General features: G+C 36.9%; 1 protein-coding gene across 3 annotated transcripts in view; it reads right to left on the bottom strand.

Moving 5' to 3' along the window:
- LOC106879064 (uncharacterized) overlaps nucleotides 1-19240 on the bottom strand; it is a 94071-nt gene that overhangs the window by 25020 nt on the left and 49811 nt on the right. For all 3 annotated transcript variants that reach the window (XM_089338938.1, XM_089338936.1, XM_089338937.1), the window contains exons 2-6: nucleotides 10830-11228; nucleotides 8995-9225; nucleotides 7838-8013; nucleotides 6410-6610; nucleotides 2631-2763 (exon numbers count right to left, since the gene is read on the bottom strand). In XM_089338938.1, the coding sequence (XP_089195064.1) occupies nucleotides 2631-2763; nucleotides 6410-6610; nucleotides 7838-8013; nucleotides 8995-9225; nucleotides 10830-11175 (1087 nt within the window). In that variant the 5' untranslated portion in view covers nucleotides 11176-11228. The remainder of the gene's footprint in view (nucleotides 1-2630; nucleotides 2764-6409; nucleotides 6611-7837; nucleotides 8014-8994; nucleotides 9226-10829; nucleotides 11229-19240) is intronic.

Genomic DNA, 19240 nt, shown 5'->3' with positions numbered 1-19240 from the left:
GCTCAAACGAGAAGCTGAAATTAAATCAAACAACAATAGGAGCCATGGAAAGTCTTACACTTTTCACTAAAGTCTATCTTGTCTCCACCTGTATTCACTGACATATTCAGCCTGAAAGAGGTTACCTAACCTGCCAGAAAGAAACATCAGCCAAATTTCCTCAAAAAGGAAGAGAGACATTGGATAACGATAGAGCTAGATATTTGATAAGGACTAGTAGATCACAGTTTGAATGCTCCTGATGAAGGGTTTGCTCCCTCCGGGTTCATCTGGAACCATACAACAACTAGCATACAAACATAGATTGGTTGGTGGTAGTAAAAGAGGAACATATCTGGACTTCTATATGACACTAGGGACAAGAGACCAATGCATGGCCTGAGTGTACCAGGCAGAGAAACAACATACAGGTACAATGTTGAGGTGTTGACCTACTACCTTATAAGGTCATACATTTGCTCACACAAGATTGACCAGGAGATAACAAGAGCCTCTACAAGTCACTTCTTAAATCCTATTAATGCTAGTAAACAAAAAAAATGAAAATGTATTGCATAACGTGGCCCTATCAAAAAAAAAAACAGATGGGATGGTCATAGGAGGCTTGCCTATAATAATAGGTTTACTCAATCAGAACTTGTGGCTAAACAATAAGAACAGAATTAAATAACCAATTTATGTATGCGATGAGCAAGAGTTAGACCTGTAGTCGATTAGTCCATTTGCAAGAAATAGTAGCGAGAACTTGTTCGAATCACAGTCCTGCTACCAACTTGGGAAATAAAAACACCTTAAACAGTTAGATGTCCTATACATCCCAAAGAGAGAGTGGTCAAAGCTAAAATGCTTTTGATCTTGTCTAACCAGGGGTTAAATAATCAACACCACCGCCACCACCACCACCACCACAAGGAACTTGAGGCAGATAACACAGTTTTGACAACAACTATGTCTTTATTGTTCCAGACAAACAAACTACAGACAGATCATGGCTGGACATCACAATTAATACATGTATTATTCATGTATTAATTCAATGAATAATACATGATTAATTAGCAGAATTTACATTTATGCCAGTCTATCTGTGTGTTGAGATAAACAGATAGCTAAAACAGAGTTTATATTCACACACACACACACACATATAATTATAACTAACTTCAAAACATATATCATCATCATCATCATCGTTTAACGTCCGCTTTCCATGCTAGCATGGGTTGGACGATTTGACTGAGGACTGGTGAAACCGGATGGCAACACCAGGCTCCAGTCTAATTTGGCAGAGTTTCTACAGCTGGATGCCCTTCCTAACGCCAACCACTCAGAGAGTGTAGTGGGTGCTTTTACGTGTCACCCGCACGAAAACGGCCACGCTCGAAATGGTGTCTTTTATGTGCCACCCGCACAAGCCAGTCCAGGGGCACTGGCAACGATCTCGCTCGAAAATCCTACGGGAGCCAGTCAGGCGGTACTGGCAACGGCCACGCTCAAAATGGTGCATCTCATGTGCCACCCGCACAAGAACCAGTCCAGGGGCACTGGCAACGATCTTATTTGGCTTGCCGGGTCTTCTCACGCACAGCACATTTCCAAAGGTCTCGGTCAGTAGTCATCGCCTCGGTGAGGCCCAATGTACGAAGGTCTTGCCTCACCACCTCAGCCCAGGTCTTCCTGGGCCTACCTCTTCCACGGGTTCCCTCAACTGTTAGGGTGTGGCACTTTTATATATATATATATATATATATTATAACTAACTTCAAAACAAATTATGTGGTAAATGAAAGAGTGCTGTAATTCTAATTTACACAACACATCAACATCTGGGCTTTATTATTAAAAAAAATGGAACATGAACACACATACCACAGGCTCTTCACACATAAATACACAAAGGCAATAAATCCTATACATACACACACACACATCATGCCTTGAGCCCTTTCAAAGTTTTACACATAAAACCATTTTAAAATATTTCATAGTGCATTATATATTACATGTACAAGGAAACTGACAGAACGACACACAAACACAAAATTTTCTTTTTTTTTTTTTTTAAATAAATTTTTTAAAAATGATATTTTAAATTATATTAGCAAAATCTTTAAATGTTTTCTTCCCACTAAAAAAATTAATGTTAAAATAACATCAAAGTAATAATAGAAATATTATTAATTATTTTTCAAAATACTTTCTGATAGTCTTGTTTCCCATGGCAGAAAAACATACAAAAAAAATATTTTTAAATCTATAATTTTTTTTTTTTTTTTAATAAATGATGCTTGTGATACTGCAAAACTCTTTAGCAATTATGATGTTGAAAAAAATTTTTTCTTTTGTCAAAGTCAAAATTTTGTCAAATAGTGGGATATTATAATAATAATAATAATAATAATAATAATAATAATAATAATAATTTCTTTATTCATAATAATATGAATAATAATAATAATAATAATAATAATAATAATAACTTCTTTATTCATAATAATATGAATAATAATAATAATAATAATAATAATAACTTCTTTATTCATAATAATATGAATAATAATAATAATAATAATAATAATAATAATTAGTTAAAACAAAGTAGGAGAGGTATTTAAAATAGTTGCTTCCACCTGGAGACGGATCAATGTTAGCCAACAGTTCAAAATGAGGCCGTAACCTAGACAGGTTGCCAGGGTCTCCAGTACGCTGGAGGGCTATCACTAATTCATTGACACTTTGTCCAAATGACTGTGGAGTTTGAAGCTGGAAATAGACAAAGATGACATGCAAAGCTAACAAATAAGAAGAGGAACTGATAAAAAAATATGGCTTTTCTAGGTACAGGAATCGGTCTGTCACCGGACCGTGAAATTATTCATTCATTGATGGAAAGAGAGATAGACAAAGTGAGAGGGATGAAGAGTAGTGTGATCACAAAAGCTCAATGAGGATTTGAAAACAAAAGAGGTAAAGAGGAAGAGGTGCCAGCTCAAATCTACCCCTTTATTGTAGGAGTAACACCAGCTACAACAAGACTCAGAGAACTTCGTGGTTAACATTTAAACTAGTCTGACTGCATAAGTAAAAGAACAATCACTTTGGTGACTAAATTTTTACATTTCATTTCCAAATTTAAATACATCAGTTCTTTGGCCTAATATTCTTATTAAAAAAAAAAAAACCCTCTAAAATGATATAAATCCTCCCAAGGTGGGGTTATAGATTTGGTGAAACTTCAACACTGTTTGCACAACAGCTGACAACAGGAAACTACTCTAACTCCCCCTCCCCCTCCTCTCCTACATGTCAGGTCATACAAAAAAAAAATATTAACATGGCCCTCCCACCTCCATTGAATATATATTTCAGCAATGATTATTCTAACAGCTTGCTTATAACAACTGAGTACATAGAGCCAATATAAACAATCACTAGTATAATAAACCTAAACAACTTGACTAATCTTAACAAACTGGACTGGATTGTTTAAAAAGATTCACAATTAGCCCAATGAAAATCATAGGATATAAATAATGAACCTATTTGAAAGTAGTCATGAAACAAAAATATACCTTTTTCTTGCTTCTAGATGTGAGCAGATGGAAAGCTTCATAGGAATTTCAGATTATTACTCAGTGTCATTTTTCATTTTTGTGCTTAACACTATATATATTTCAAAAGGTTAGCTGCAGCTCATGTCAAACGGTTCTTTCTTCTTGGCTTGCGAATAGTGCGCACAACTCTGAAATGAGTTAGCTTATGTCGAAACCAATAGCTTCAAATACCAAATAGCTAAACGAGGCAAAACGATCTTTCTCACACATTGTTTGTGTTTCAGTTCCCACTAGGCCCCTAATGTGTTCACATTACACAACTTCAAGTTAAAGTCAAATACATTGAAAAGTTATGATCAATTTAAAATAGTCACATTGGAAAAAAGAAAGAAAAAAAAAGTTTTAAAAATCCCTAGGACTTTTTGTCTTGTTTGTCTTCACTTCTTAATAATAGAAAAAAAACCTGACAGCATTAAGAGTAACTTCTTAAAATCTATGTAGTGCTTAGTACAAAAAGAAAAAATACACGAAGAAGTTTTAGTCTGAAATAGCAATGAAGATGAAAAACAATGAAGTCCAAAAGATGTGTGTATATATATATATATATATATATATATATATATATATATATATATATATATATACACATAGTGCATGTAAGTGTAGCAAGATATATACCAACCTGGTGTCCCTTCCCAACCTTAGGAGAAGTTATTATTACATTCATGCAAGCATGGCCTGAACGGGGAAATTGATCTTTAGGCAGAATGCTCTTCCTGCTGCCAAACTTCAACTAGTTTTTCAGATAAGGGGTTTTAATATAAACTTACACAGTGACAAGCTCACATACTACAGGCATCCTAGACCACGTCCAAGAAAGGGCACCTGGTTAATTGACACAACTCTCACCAAATACGCTGACTTCTAGCTCACAGACATACTGTTTCTTTTCTCTACCTTTTATACTGCCACTATAACAAATTTGGCTCCTAAAACTTGATCCATTTCATACCACTGCCAACCAGGTGCTCCTGACTAACATGTCTCTTCATCACCTCAATCACCAGGCCCTGTCAAAACTACTCAGCCAAATCTTTCATCTCCAGAATATTGGTTAGTCCACATTATTCCGTAAGGAGCACAAGGGCTAGTTTCTTGGCTTCTCTGGCATATATATATACTTCCCTGGACATGACACCAGTCTGTCGCAGGATTACTCATTTTTACCAGCTGAGTGAACTGGAGCAACATGAGATGAAGTGCTTTGCTCAAGAATAACACATCACTCAGTCCAGGAATTGAAACCACTATGCCATGCACCTCCAGAACAATGACCCAAGACTTTATTACATGCGACCATACAAGAGAAATGTTAACCGTGTTGATTTCACCAAACTTTGGGGGTCCTAACAAAGGCCACAAGCACAGTCTCTTCCTCCAGACCAATTCAATATATAATAATAATAATAATAAAAAGCAATTTGTTCAATTGAAAGATCTAAACTATTTTTTGTTTTAAATGAAAAAAGAAAAACAGCAATATATAAATAGTTCTTAAAATAATTGTTTGTGATACTTAAGTTCAGAAATTGAGGAAGGTGTTAGTTATTAAAACCACCCCAGTATTTTGTAGAGTACTTTTTGTACCTTATTTTAACCTTAGAAAGATGAAGGACAAAACTGATCTCAGCAAAATTTAAACTCTGATGTAAAGAGAATAAATACCACAAAGTATTTTTGTTCATTGCTCTAACAATTTGGTAATTGTTCCTAAGAGTTTCAAGACTGCAAATTTGAGGCAGGGGTAAGTTGGGTACACCAACCCCCCAGTATTTGACAGGTACTTATCAATTTGAAAATGATCAAAGACAAAGTTGAGTTCAGTGGGATTTATAAGGTATTTTTCTCAGTCTCTATATATTCAGTTAGTCACTGCCCTCCACTCTAATAATAATAATAATAATAATAATAATAATAATAATAATAATCCTTCCTGCAGTAGGTACAAGGCCTGAAATTTTGGGAGAAGGGGATAGTCAATTATATCAACCCCAGTGCTAAACTGGTACTTATTTTATCAACCCTGAAAGGATGAAAGGCAAATGTAAAAATGGACGAAATGCTGTCAAGCATTTTGTCCAGTGTGCTAATCATTTGGCCAGCTTGTCACCTTGATAATTATAATGGTTTCAAATTTCAACACAAGCCAGCAATTTTTATAAGAGGAGAAAGTCGATTGGTACTTATTTTATTGATCCCAAAAGGTTGAAAGACAAAGTTGACCTTGACAGGATTTGAAGAGCAGGAAAAATACTGCAAAGCATTTTTGTCTGTCTTCAACCAATTGAGCAAATCATTTTTAATGCAGGCACAAGGCCTGAAATTTATAGGGAGGAAGTTGGTTAATTAGATCAACCCCAGTACTTGACTGACACTTTATTTTATCAACATCTCCCACCCCTGAAAAAAAGCCAAGGATTTGATGTAGGTAGGGGCATAATGGCTTGTAATTAAATACAAGATATCTCATTTGATGCTTTACTGCTTGCTTAAAAGACCCCAAAAGGATAAAAGGCAAAAGTATATTTGAACTCAGAATGTAAAGAGCTGGAAAAATGCTACTAAGTATTTTGTGCAACGCACTAATGATATTGCCAGCCCAACGCCTTTCAATGCTCAAATAATAATGATCTCTACCTAACTACTACTGCTTTACACCCAATAAAGGTGAAGTTGCATTTTTTAAAGTTTCTTCATTCATTTATTTTTTCTTTCAAGAAAAGTAGACATGTGAAACAATCCAATAGAAATGTAGAGAGTGTGGTAAATGTAATGAGGAGAAATCAGATACACACCTTGTCGATGATGGACTGCATATGTGACTTATGAGCAGTGTCCCCATATAAAAGAGAAGACCACTGATCCGGGGATATTCTTAAACCAGCCTCTGTTGCAATTTGAACAATCTGAGCATCATGTTCTCGTCGTAAGGTTTCATAAGTACGAAACTCTTCTTTTAGTTGCATGAGAGAAGATTCCTCATCACGTTTGGTAACCTGAATAACAGACAAACAATGTCTAAGAATAGATTCAAAAACACACAACATTAACACTTTTATGATTATCCTTTTCCATGCTCACAAGGGTTGATCGGGTTAACAGGGGCTGGCTAGGCAGAAGACTGCACAAAGCTTCACTGTCCGTTTTGGCAAGGGTTTTATGGCTGGATGCCCTTCCTAACACCAACCACCTAATAGAGTGGACTGGTACCAGAACTGGCAAGGCCTGTTTCGGCATGGTTTTTACAGCCCTTCCAAACACTAACCACTTTATAGTGTGGCCTGAATGCACCAGCACTGATAGTAGGGTCACCAAGTAACTTGCAAAACAAAGATTTGAAGGGAGGGGGCATTGGAAGAGATAGCCTTGTGCCAGATGATGAGAGGTTAGAGTGTCAGAGTTGAATAGAAACAGGCGTCTTGCTGTAGAGGAGATACATGGTTACCCAATCAGAGAGAGAGTGAGGACAGAAACAGGTGTTGTTGTACAGAAGATATGATTACACAGACAGACAGAGACACAGAGAGAGAGAAAGAGAGTGAGTGATCAAGAAGTTTGCTTCCCAACCACATGGCTTTGAGTTCAGTCTTCTTACATGGCACACTGGGTGTCTACTATAACCCTGAGCAAACCAATGCCTTGTGATTGGACTTGGATTTGGAAGATGGAATCATCTCCCAAATGTGGTAGCTGCAAATGAGTATCACCGACATACTAGCAGTGTCCATTTCCAATATTGTGCAAAAACATCCTGGCTATGGGGAAATATTTTGCTTGGAAACAGGGTTGGTGGCTAGGAAAGGCATCAGGCCATAGGAAATCTGCCCCAACAAATTCTGTGTGACCCATGCAGATAATATCCTACTGATCACCATATGAAAAAGTAATTAAGGGTGTGTGTGTGTGTGTGTGTGTGTGTGTGTGTATATATATTCCTTGACCCTTTTGTTACATATTTCTGATGAAATCCACTGACTTTCAGTTAATTTTGAAGATAATGAAGAATTTACTAAAATAACTCATTATCAAGCTGGGATTTGGAATATAAATTAACATGAAATTTTGAAGGTGCATATTAAATTACCTCACTTTAAAAAAAGAGAGAGTGTATTATAGATTCAAAGGTAGTTTCAGGTGGACTAGCATCAAAAGGGTTAATATGCAAAAGGATGAGATCATTGCTGAACTGGAGTTAGACAACAACAAAAGAAAATTATGCTTACCTTGAAGCAAGAAGCTCGATAGAGTAGCTGTACTACGTGACCAATAGCTGTCTTAGAAGCTTGTGGGTATTGTGGTTCAAGTCGCTGTACAACAAAAAGGACAAGCACTTTGCGGGATAGTGCTGATCCATCTTCTAAAGCAAGAAGAATTAGTTTCAGCACTTCTTCTTGCATAGCTATAGAAAGAGAAATAAAACATCATACTAAAATAACAAGAATTGCATATACCTCACAAAATACCTAATCTATGTATTAATTTGAAGAAATCTTTATGTTTGGCAAGTAAACTTCAAGCATATATGTGGTCCTAAAAGATAGACTAGTTTTAACTCTGTTAGCATACACTCATTGGAATATACTGCCTTTGTTTCAATAAATTTTGAACATAATGAAGAAATTATTAAAATAACTTTGTTGTTATTAATCGTTCAACACTTAAACAGGACATATCAGGCCCAAATATTGTATCTTGTTTTATGTTCAAACTAGCCAGATTCAACCTCTCACACCTACTCTACAATGTCATTCAAAAAAATCATTTCATCAAAATATCAAAGCTACATGATCTTGCATGATAACTTCAAAACAATGTGAATAAATAAGCATCACATTTGAGAGAATAAAATGAATACTAAAGAGTTAAGTTGATGTTTCAAACAAATTAACATGAAATTTTGATTGAACGTTTTAATTTACATCAGTTTAAAACAAGAAGTTTTTATCAAAGAACCACATGTAGTTTTGGGCAAGTTGGTATTAAAAGGTTTACAATTAATTTTGAAAATAATGAAGAACTTAGTAAAATAACATAGTAAAATCATTAAGCTGGGGTTTGGAACAAATTAATATGAGAAATTTTTAAAATTTTAATTTAGATCACTTTAAAACAAGGTGTTTTTATCATAGCACCAGGGTTAGGTTGGTATCAAAGGGTTAAATATTAATCCTTTAGCATTTAATCCCGCCATATCCAGCCCAAATATTCTACCTGTTTTATGTTAAAACTGACCCAATCCAATCCTTCCTACAATGTCAGTTGAAAACTATAAAAACACACCATTGAAATTTTGAAGCTACAAGATGTGCGATTAATAAATAAATAATCAATACATTTCACAAAGGAACCTGAATGCTGAAGGGTTAAACAACAATATTACCTGGTCCTAAAAATTGGCATCCCCTTGCACGGACAGCTGCCCAGAGATTAGCCGATAGCTGTTGTGGATTCTGGTGCTGTAAGATAAGCTCGGTAACTGTTCTTTCACTCAAAGAGCGTGCAGCACGCATGGCACGAGCACGTCCTTCCTCTTCAATTAACTGACAGTTAACCAGGGCCACCAGCTTTCTCTGCATTGGTCTGCTAAGAATAGCATTTGTGTTTCCAGCACCTAGTCGCATCAGAACCCAAAGAAGTAAATGAAACAAGAAAAAAGAGAAAATGAAAACTTATTCAATATTAATTTTAATTACACAATACAATAACAGCTTTAAACATAGGAACGAACGCAACCACAAATATGAGGGGAGGGACATAAAGTAGTAAAATTGATTAAATTGATAGCAATGCTTGAATGGTAAAGCAAGCAAGGTTTGGTAACATACCATCATCATCATCATCGTTTAACATCCGCTTTCCATGCTAGCATGGGTTGGGCGATTTGACTGAGGACTGGTAAACCAGATGGCTACACCAGGCTCCAATCTGATTTGGCAGAGTTTCTACAGTTGGATGCCTTTCCTAATGCCAACCACTCCAAGAGTGCAGTGGGTGCTTTTATGTGCCACCGGCACGAAGGCCAGTCAGGTGGTACTAGCAATGATCACGCTCAAAATGGTGTATTTTACGTGCCACCTGCACAGGAGCCATGTCCAGCGGCACTGGCAACGACCTCGCTCGAATGTCTTTTCACGTGCCACCGGAACAAGCCATGTTTTCATAAATGCTTAAGATACCTATGTAGTTGCAAGTTGATACAGATGTGTGGCCTAGGGAGTAGGGTGTTTGGCTTATAAAGGTCATGAGGTCAATTCCATTACTGAGCAGTGCATTGTGCTTTTGAGCAAGGCACTTCATTTCATATTTCACCAGTCAGCTCATCTTTGTGTATTAGCATAAGTGAGTTTCAGTACACATGCATTAACACATGGATGAATACGTGTATCACTCGCATCCTTCTGTGAGTGAGAAGGAGAGAGAGAGAGACAGAGAGAGAGAGAGAGAGCAAATGTGTGCGTGTGTAAACACAAACACACTCATAGATAAAAAGTCCAAGAAAAAAAAACATGGTCACTGCACACAGTAAAATGACTGGCATGATGAAGGGCACTCAATCATGGAAACTATGCTAAAGTAGGCAATGGATATGACATTGTCCTCCACATTCTTTAAATCCTATCAAACTATCCAATGCACAGCAGCATGAAGCTGAACATGAAATGACAAAGATGATGATGACTAGATTTCTAAGTCAGTTTGAACATAATAGAGAAGAAAATACCATCATCATTTTAAAGTCCAGTTGTCCATGCTTGCAAGGGTCAGACAAAAATCTCTTGAGGCAGATTTTCTTCAGCCTTCATGTGCCAACACTCATCTGTTACTAGGCAATGTAACATTTAACAAATGACACTAGTTGAATAATAATGTGTGTATGTCACACACATGAGGCTTCTTTTAGTTTCTGTCTACCAAGTACATTCACAAGACTTTTGTCACTCTGGGACTATAGTAGAAAACACTCGCCAGAGGTGACATGCAATGAGACTGAACCCAAATCCAAGCTGTTGAGAAACAAACTTCTTACCAAACAGCTATGCCCGTGCACACACACACACACACACACACACACAATGGGCTACTTTTATTTTGTGTCTAATAAATCCATTCACAAGGCTCTGGGAAACCCAGGACTTTAGTAGAAGACACTTCTCAACAGCCATACCTGCTTCTAGTTACAAAAACAAAAGACGTATTATTAAAATGTTGCCTTACCTGCAGAAAAAGGTTTTAGATACACAGCTAACTGTTCAATGCATCGATTAGCAGACTCATATGATCTGCAGTGCTCAGATCGATCACTTATAGTAATGGTCTCTTTCTCAGGAATGGCTGTACCGACCAGCTGCAGCAGTGCATAGTTTACAGGCAATTCTTCAATGGTGCGGGAAATTATACTCTGATCAAATAGACACTTCTTAGAATGAAGTTTCGAGAGACAGCTCTTGCACACTGTGTGACCACAGCCCAGACTGATAGGACGATAATACTGTTCATTGAACAAATTACAGCAAACTGGACAAGACAGAAAGTCTGTCCACTGTGGTGCTTGGATTGGCATTTTAAATAGCTGATCACAGCTCACTTTAAGTTAATTTCAAAATGAAACATAATCTGAAAGAAAATGGAAACATAAACAAATTAAGATTACATCAGAGAAAAACCAAGAGTCGTTCACAACAATGTTGCTTTCATTCAATTTTTACTTTCTTATAACATTATATAAACATAAACATACATCCTGGTCACTAACACCATTTCAGTTATCACAGTTTAGTCCTTTAGAACCTCAACCCATCTCAGGCTGATTCTGGACCTACAACACTAAGATTTTCATTCTAAAGTAAAACTGAAATTGCCCATAACTTTATGTAACAACTTTTGGGTTTTTCAGGGCTTTTTTAAGTTGGAAAAAATGGCTGATAGTTAGCAAGGTGGGACACACATAAGATAGAAGAAAGCAAAGGACCACTGATGAGGTCACAGAAGTGTGACGAAAGAACTCTGGCCGAAATAGGATTAATGTAATGTAATATAAAGCTGAAGCAAATTAACACCAAATATACAGTGCCTGTGTTTTTATTGGCTAAACTAGCAATATGACCATCCCCAAGTACAACAACAAATGTTTAATCATTTTAACTAAATTGAAACATGTAATCTATGTATTTCATTAGAGAAACACTTACAAAAAGATGTTTCTTAACCACATGGTTCTAGGTTCAGTTACACTGTATGGCACCCTGGCCAAGTGTCCTCCAATTATAGCCTTTGGCAGATGAAAATTAAAAGGCCATTGTGCATGTACAAGTGGGTGCTGAACAATAGTTTATTTTAACCATATTTTTACAACTTGATATTTTACACTTAAAACTTCATATAAGCTAGTTTTTATAGAGAATTTTATTGATAAACTACTACAGTTAATAGAAAACTTCAAGAACTTATCATAAAGTATGTGTCACTTGTTTTTCGGAAATTTTGATCAAGGAAGTTAAATTAAAAGAGAAATGGGCTTGGCATATTCAAAGTGGTTTTCCATTTATATTCAATGAATTTAATTAGAAATTTAATCAAAAAGATTCTATTAACCGTCTAACAGTCAAGTGAAAAATTCTAGTACACACATGACTACACAGAGATTTTACGGGTTTCAGTCAATGGATTGCAGTCATGCTGGAGCACTGCCTTAAAGGGTTTAGTTAAACAAATCAACTCCAGTACTCATTTTTTAAAATTTAATTTTTTTAAAGTTTGGTACTTATTCTATCAGCCACTTTTGTCAAACCATTAAATTATGGGGACATAAACCAACACCAGTTGTCAAGTGGTGGAAGGGGGCAAGCAAACAGAGACATAAACATATATATACACACACACACACACACCTGAAAATATATATGTACATATATATATATGTGTGTGTGTGCATGTGTGTGTATGTGTATATTTGTGTGTGTGTGCATGTGTATATCTGTGTCCATTTGTGCCTGAGTGTGCCTGTGCTTGTGCGTGCCTGTGTGTGTCTGCGTGTGTGTGTGCGCGCGTCTGTGTCAGCATGTGCGCACCTGTGTCTGACTGTGCGCGTGTGAGCGAGCGTGCGTGTGCATGCGTGCATTCTGTTAGTCTGTGCATGCGTCTGTGTACACACACATGAATATACACAACCGGCTCCAACAGTTTCTATCCACCAGATTCAGTTAGGTTGTGTGTGTGTGTGTGTGTGTGTGTGTGTGTGAGCATGTCTACATGCGTGTGCACAGCTATCTGCGTCAGTGTACGAGTCTGCGTGTCCGCGCCTGTGTGACTGAGTGCGTGCATGTGTGCATTTTGTCCGTTTTTGTGCATGCATCTGTGCGTGTGTACACACACATGAATATACACAACCAGCTTCAACAGTTTCTATCCACTAGATTCAATTAAGGTACTAGGTTGTCTGGGGTTATCGCCTAGTTTAACACCAACGCCTTTGTCCTTAGGGGCCCTTAGCTGGGGTCCCTTTTATCGCAAGCATTTAGACTAGATATCTGTTCTACTCTAGAGAAAGTAAGCTTAGTAAATATACTCATGCAATCTCGGAGTTACCAAGCTAATGAGGAAGCCCTTTAAGTGGTCACTTGACTTGCTAGAGATAACCACCAAATCACACCCATCTTAAAGCAGGATACATGGAATAATGCAAATTCTAGATAAACAAGGTGTGAGATTTAAGACAAGTCACAATCCTAACACACAGTCTTTGATCATAACTCAGCTCAATCAGGACAGAGGAGAGAGTAAATCACACCGTATTGACTTTAGAAGTCCTAGTACCCTCCTCCTTCTGGCACAACCACAAAATTGTAAAAAATAAAGAGGAGTGGATAACTATGCTGTAGGTGGGATTTTTTTGTTGGTTTTTATTTTATTTTCTTAACATATTTCTTACTAGAAAACCAACTGATCTTGGTGTGTTTATGTCCTCATAACTTAGCAGTTTGGCAAAAGAGACTGATATAATAAGTACTAGGCTTACAAAGAATAAGTCCTGGGGTTGATTCGTTTGACTAAAGGTAGCACTCCAGCATGGCCACAGTCAAATGACAAACAAGTAAAAGAGTAAATAATAAGGTATTTGTTGTTAAAATATTACTAAAATACAACAATTTATTGTCAAAACAATTGAATATGTTGATCTGTCTGGTCTGAGGGTCTCTCTCTTTTGCTCACCTAAACCAGACTGGGCCAACCAAAGTCTTGTGAGTGGATTTGGTAGACAGAAACTGAAAGCCCATCGCATGCATGCACACGTGTGTGTGTGCTGTGTGCATGCGTGGCTAACCACTGCTTGACAACCAACCCATTTCGAAGGTGGTTCATATTTAAAATGAAAATATTCTGGCATAATTTTATGCAAAAACGTTTTGTTAGCTTTCAAACACCTGGCTTCAGAAACAAAAAAAAAAAAAGTTATTTTACTATAACTTGCCAACTCTAACCCTGTCAAATGCAATACTTATTTATTCACATTATTTTCAATTAAAAACACATTATCTTATAGCTTCAAGATTTCATTGACGTGATTCTATATTTCTAGAATGGCAATTTATGATTAGTGCGAGAAACTTGATCTGGTCATTTTTAACATAAAACAGAATATTTGAGCTGGATATGGCCGGTTCAAATGCTAAACAGTTAATTAAAACATAAGGGCAACACATTTTATTAGATATATAAAACTAATGAAAGGATTAACTGCTTGTTCTACATTCATCAAGAACACTACCACAATATAATCTTTGCATCATTCCTCAAAATACCTCTCTGAATTAATGATGATAGCAGTGTACCTACCTATATAGTATAACAGTCACTAAGTGTATAAGGTGAGCTGAGAATGAAGTCTACATGATGATTACTAGAAGTGCAACCAAATTCCCTCGAATCACACCCAACTATCTTACAAAAACAAGGAAGGACAATTAAGATAGACGCATCGCCTACTAAAAAGACATTTAACACTTAAGCACTCAGATTACTGTCAAAATGTAATGCTTATTTATTCACATTGTTTTGAAATAATCACAAACTATCTCATAGCTTTGAGATTTCAATGTGACTATTTTTAGAATGACATTGCAGGATAGGCATGCAAGGCCTGATCTAGTCACTATGAACAAAAAACTGAATGTTTAGGCCTGACATGGCTGGTTTAAATACTAAAGGTTTATGGTTGGAATATTTCCGGTTGTTGCCAAACAGCAACAACCAGTATATAAAATTATTGCAGTATAAATTGATTTTGCAAGTTTTCCTATACAGAATCAAACTACTTCTAAGGTCACACTTATAATCATTATTATTATTATTACTACTATTCCTACCGTCTATAAATTAACTTTTACGTTAATAAATGGGTAAATAAGAAAAAGGATGGGAAGAAGGTAGGTACAGCAATAACAAAGAGGTATTTTCTTCACTATATTATTCAAGTGTTAATAGAAGTGACAACCAAATAAAACTGAATACAGACCACTCTTAACAATAAATCATATATACAGGTTTTCTGAGTCATTCGGTTACCCAACCACAATATAATACTAACAATGTTTAATGGGAATTTCTACCCAGTTTAGAAGACTTATTTGGCAACTTCATTTTTTTCTTCTTCTTCCAAACCCAATCTTTACATGTATAGAGTGATAAGCCCCTAAAAGGACTTCACTGATTACAACTACTCTCAGCCCCAGCAGTAATATAACCACTCAACAAGTACACCAGAGTATTAGTATCACCTTAAGACGAATAGTGACCTGACATCTGTAGTGTACTGTGCTAAGATAATAATAACGATGGCAACTCAAATTGTAGCATAGTGACAAACAGAAAGGTGTGTTGCAAAATTGTCTAAGCCCAAAATATTTCTGCTCTTCATGTGCAAGGACTACTTGTGTGTGAGCCTGAATACATTTTATTTAAGGGCTAGACAATGTTTTCTTTTTTCGTGTGTGTGTGTGTGTTCATTTTTAACAGTTGACCTTAAGGCTATAAACTGAATCCCACCCCTTGGATAGATAACCTAATATTTACATTTATTCATAGCTTTATCTACTTCAAATTCAACTGTTAAAAACAAATTATTTTACATCTTTCAAAGTTTCTAAATTCTTATGATGTAGGTGACACATAAAATACACCATTTCGAGCATGGCCGTTGATCGTTACCAACGTTGCCTCCCTGACACTTGTGCCAGTGGTATGTGAAAAGACATTCGAGCGAGAACATTGCCAGTGCCGCTGGACTGGCACCTGTGCAGGTGGCATATAAAATACAGCATTTCGAGCGTGGCCGTCGCCAGTATCGCCTGACTGGCCTTCATGCCGGTGGCACGTAAAAGCACCCACTACACTCTCAGAGTGGTTGGCGTTATGAAGGGCATCCAGCTGTAGAAACTGCCAAATCAGATTGGAGCCTGGTGTCGCCTCCTGGTCCACCAGTCCTCAGTCAAATCGTCCAGCCCATGCTAGCATGGAAAGCAGACGTTAAACGACGATGATAATGAATACAAAATAAACACACAAATCTGTTGATTCACCAAAGAGTGATAAATTAGAGAATTCTATACATAAGTATAGAGTGTTCTTTAATACATAATAACTGAAAACTCCTAATCCAAGCACTTCAAGTAACATGTTTCTGGTTATTCAGCTGATAATTCGAAACTGCTTTAACTTTGAATTATTTGCTGTTTGAATATATTTCTGAAATATATGACAGTTTTTAAGAAAAAACCTCTCTCTCTCTAATGTAGTGGTGTATTATCTTTAGTGAAATAAATGGTATCAGTGTCTTTGAAAAATTGGAAAACACTGCTATGGTAAATTCTGTCCTATAATCATTTACAGAGTTGACCAGAATTTATACTTTTTGTAGAAATTTGGAGGGGATTTCATTCATGGATGCTGTTGTGCAGACTAGATTTTTTTAAAATGTGCATATAAATCTATATACACATAAGTATTGCGTATGTAAAGCTATGAACACAGCAGTGATGCAATTTTGCAACGTATTTTTTATCTAATTTCGTATCCCACAACAGACTGGAAAGGACAGCACTATTATACCAAGTGGTTACCAAAACTAACAATAATACACTCCAAGTGTTAGGTCACTGTTAGTCTTAAGATGACAATTAATCATGTTGTGTACCTGTTGACTGATAATATTGCTAGTAGAACCATGCAAGTCATATCTAGCCGTTTATCAGTTACTGAACCACATTAGTAAAGACCTCATAGGAGGTTTGGGGAGTCAGAGAAAGACAGAACATTTAGTAGGTCTACCTTCCAAATCCTTTTCAGGATAACTTCTGTCACTGGCTCCCACCCGGCACCCAGCTCTCACATGTGGTCCCCAAGAATTATCTGCATGTGGTAATGTTCCACATTCAGGCCAAACAAAACTGAGGTCAGCCAACAAGTCTTAAACTCTTAGTGAAATTCTTTAATGGCTTCTTGCCAATAAACACATATGAAAACTGGGGTTTTAGTGGACTGTGTGGAGGAAACCTAACCATCAGGGGTTTAAGTTTCAGTGGGCAGGAATGCAACGCCTGCAACCCTGCTAAACACTGTGGGTGTTTAGAGAAGAAAGGTATTAATTTTTCTAATAAAAAAAAATTAACCCTTTAGCATTTAAACCAGCCACATCCAGTGCAAATATTCTATCAGTTATGTTCAAACTGGACAGATCAGGCCTTTCACACCATCTACCCTACAATGTCATTCTAAAAATAAACAATCACATCATTGAAATCTTGAAGCTACAACATAATGTATGAGTAATACAAAACAATGTGAATAAATAAGGAGTGGCTGTGTGGTAAGTAGCTTGCCTACCAACCACATGGTTCTGGGTTCAGTCCCACTGCGTGGCACTTTGGGCAAGTGTCTTCTACTATAGCCTTGGGCCGACCAAAGCCTTGTGAGTGGATTTGGTAGACGGAAACTGAAAGAAGCCTGTCGTATATATGTATATATATATATATATATATATATATATATATATGTATGTGTGTGTATATGTTTGTGTGTCTATGTTTGTTCCCCCAACTTCGCTTAACAACCGATGCTGGTGTGTTTACGTCCCCATAACTTAGCGGTTCGGCAAAAGAGACCGATAGAATAAGTACCAGGCTTACAAAGAATAAGTCCTGGGGTCGATTTGCTCGACTAAAGGCAGTGTTCCAGCATGGCCACAGTCAAATGACTGAAACAAGTAAAAGAGTAAAGGAGTATTACAATTGACAGAGTAATATGAATGCTAAAGGGTTAATCCAGCAACAATATTACTATTCTAAACACAGTTTCAACTTCTGTTGGAATTAAAATTTGAGCAGGGCATTGTGTTATCAGTGAAGAGAAACATGATTGACAATGTGGCAAGATCCAATACACTTTTATGATACAAGTTCTTTTGTTTTTAATAGTTTCAATAGAAATCACTGGACCACACAAATATCTATGTAAAGAAAAGTGGGGGAGAACATGTTGAATGGGATAGTATAGGAAAACATGGATAATAAACCACTGTACAAAATTAGGTTGTTTGATTACAATAAACTTTCACCACCACCCCCTACTCCTTTTGCCAAGTATAGAGAGGGAGTTAGACGCCATTTAGTGAACTACAAAACATTTGGGACCCTTAAAGTGTAAATACTGAACACCTTTACATCATTAAAGATGTTTTTTTAATAATAATTGGATTAACAATAACTTATCTCAGACATTTATGTTGTTGGGGCCAAGATACACAGCTACTAATCCAGCAGATGGGTGTTCATTCCACCATCAGCAATGAGTGATCAGACCTAAGATCAAAGGTATTCCAGTCATGACCACCATATCTTATATTCAGCCCTTGGGAAACCAGAACTACATTATCCCATTAGCCAATGTGTCCTTCTGCCTTTAAAATGGCAGTGTGACTCGAGGGCAATTTAGTTGCTATTTCCAGTAGTTGATAGGAAATGTAGTGATGGACTATTACAGGGGCACCACTGAAGGCCCAAGAATCATTGAGAGAGATCCAAGGAGTAGCTTCCCATTGCCTTCTCTAGGCCCCTAAGGTGACTCAGAAGCCATCCATCTTCTCCATCCTCTATTCTTAGGCGGATCTAGAAGGTAAAGTCCTCAGGCACCTCTTTGATAGGGTCCTATCAGAAGCATTCGTCATTACACTTTCTCACTGGATTCCCAAGTGCAGCCAACAGATACAAGGGATGCAATCCAACCACCTTATTCTTGGTCTACCCACTAGATTTCCTAGTGTTTGACTCCTTTTCATAATTAAACCCAGAGTCTGAGCTAATAAAACACTTAATAATAATGTGCTACCACAGTGTCAGAGTATGCTAATATAGCTTGATTAACTCAGCTACTGACAATACATCATTATCCTTTCACATCCATTTTCCGCGCTGGCATGGATTGAATGCTTTGACCAGAGCTGACAACCTGGAGAGTTGCACCAGGCTCCAGTCTGTTTTGGCTTAGTTTCGACAGCTGGATGCCTTTCCTAACGCCAACCACTCTGCAGAGTGTGCTAGGAGCTTTTTACATGGCACCCGCACAAGTGCCTTTCT

This window comes from Octopus bimaculoides, chromosome 21 (genome assembly GCF_046866305.1).
Source record: "Octopus bimaculoides isolate indiv1 chromosome 21, ASM4686630v1, whole genome shotgun sequence".
Lineage (NCBI taxonomy): Eukaryota > Metazoa > Mollusca > Cephalopoda > Octopoda > Octopodidae > Octopus > Octopus bimaculoides.
Note: the sequence above shows the minus strand (reverse complement) of the source record. Positions and strands in the feature narration are given on the sequence as shown.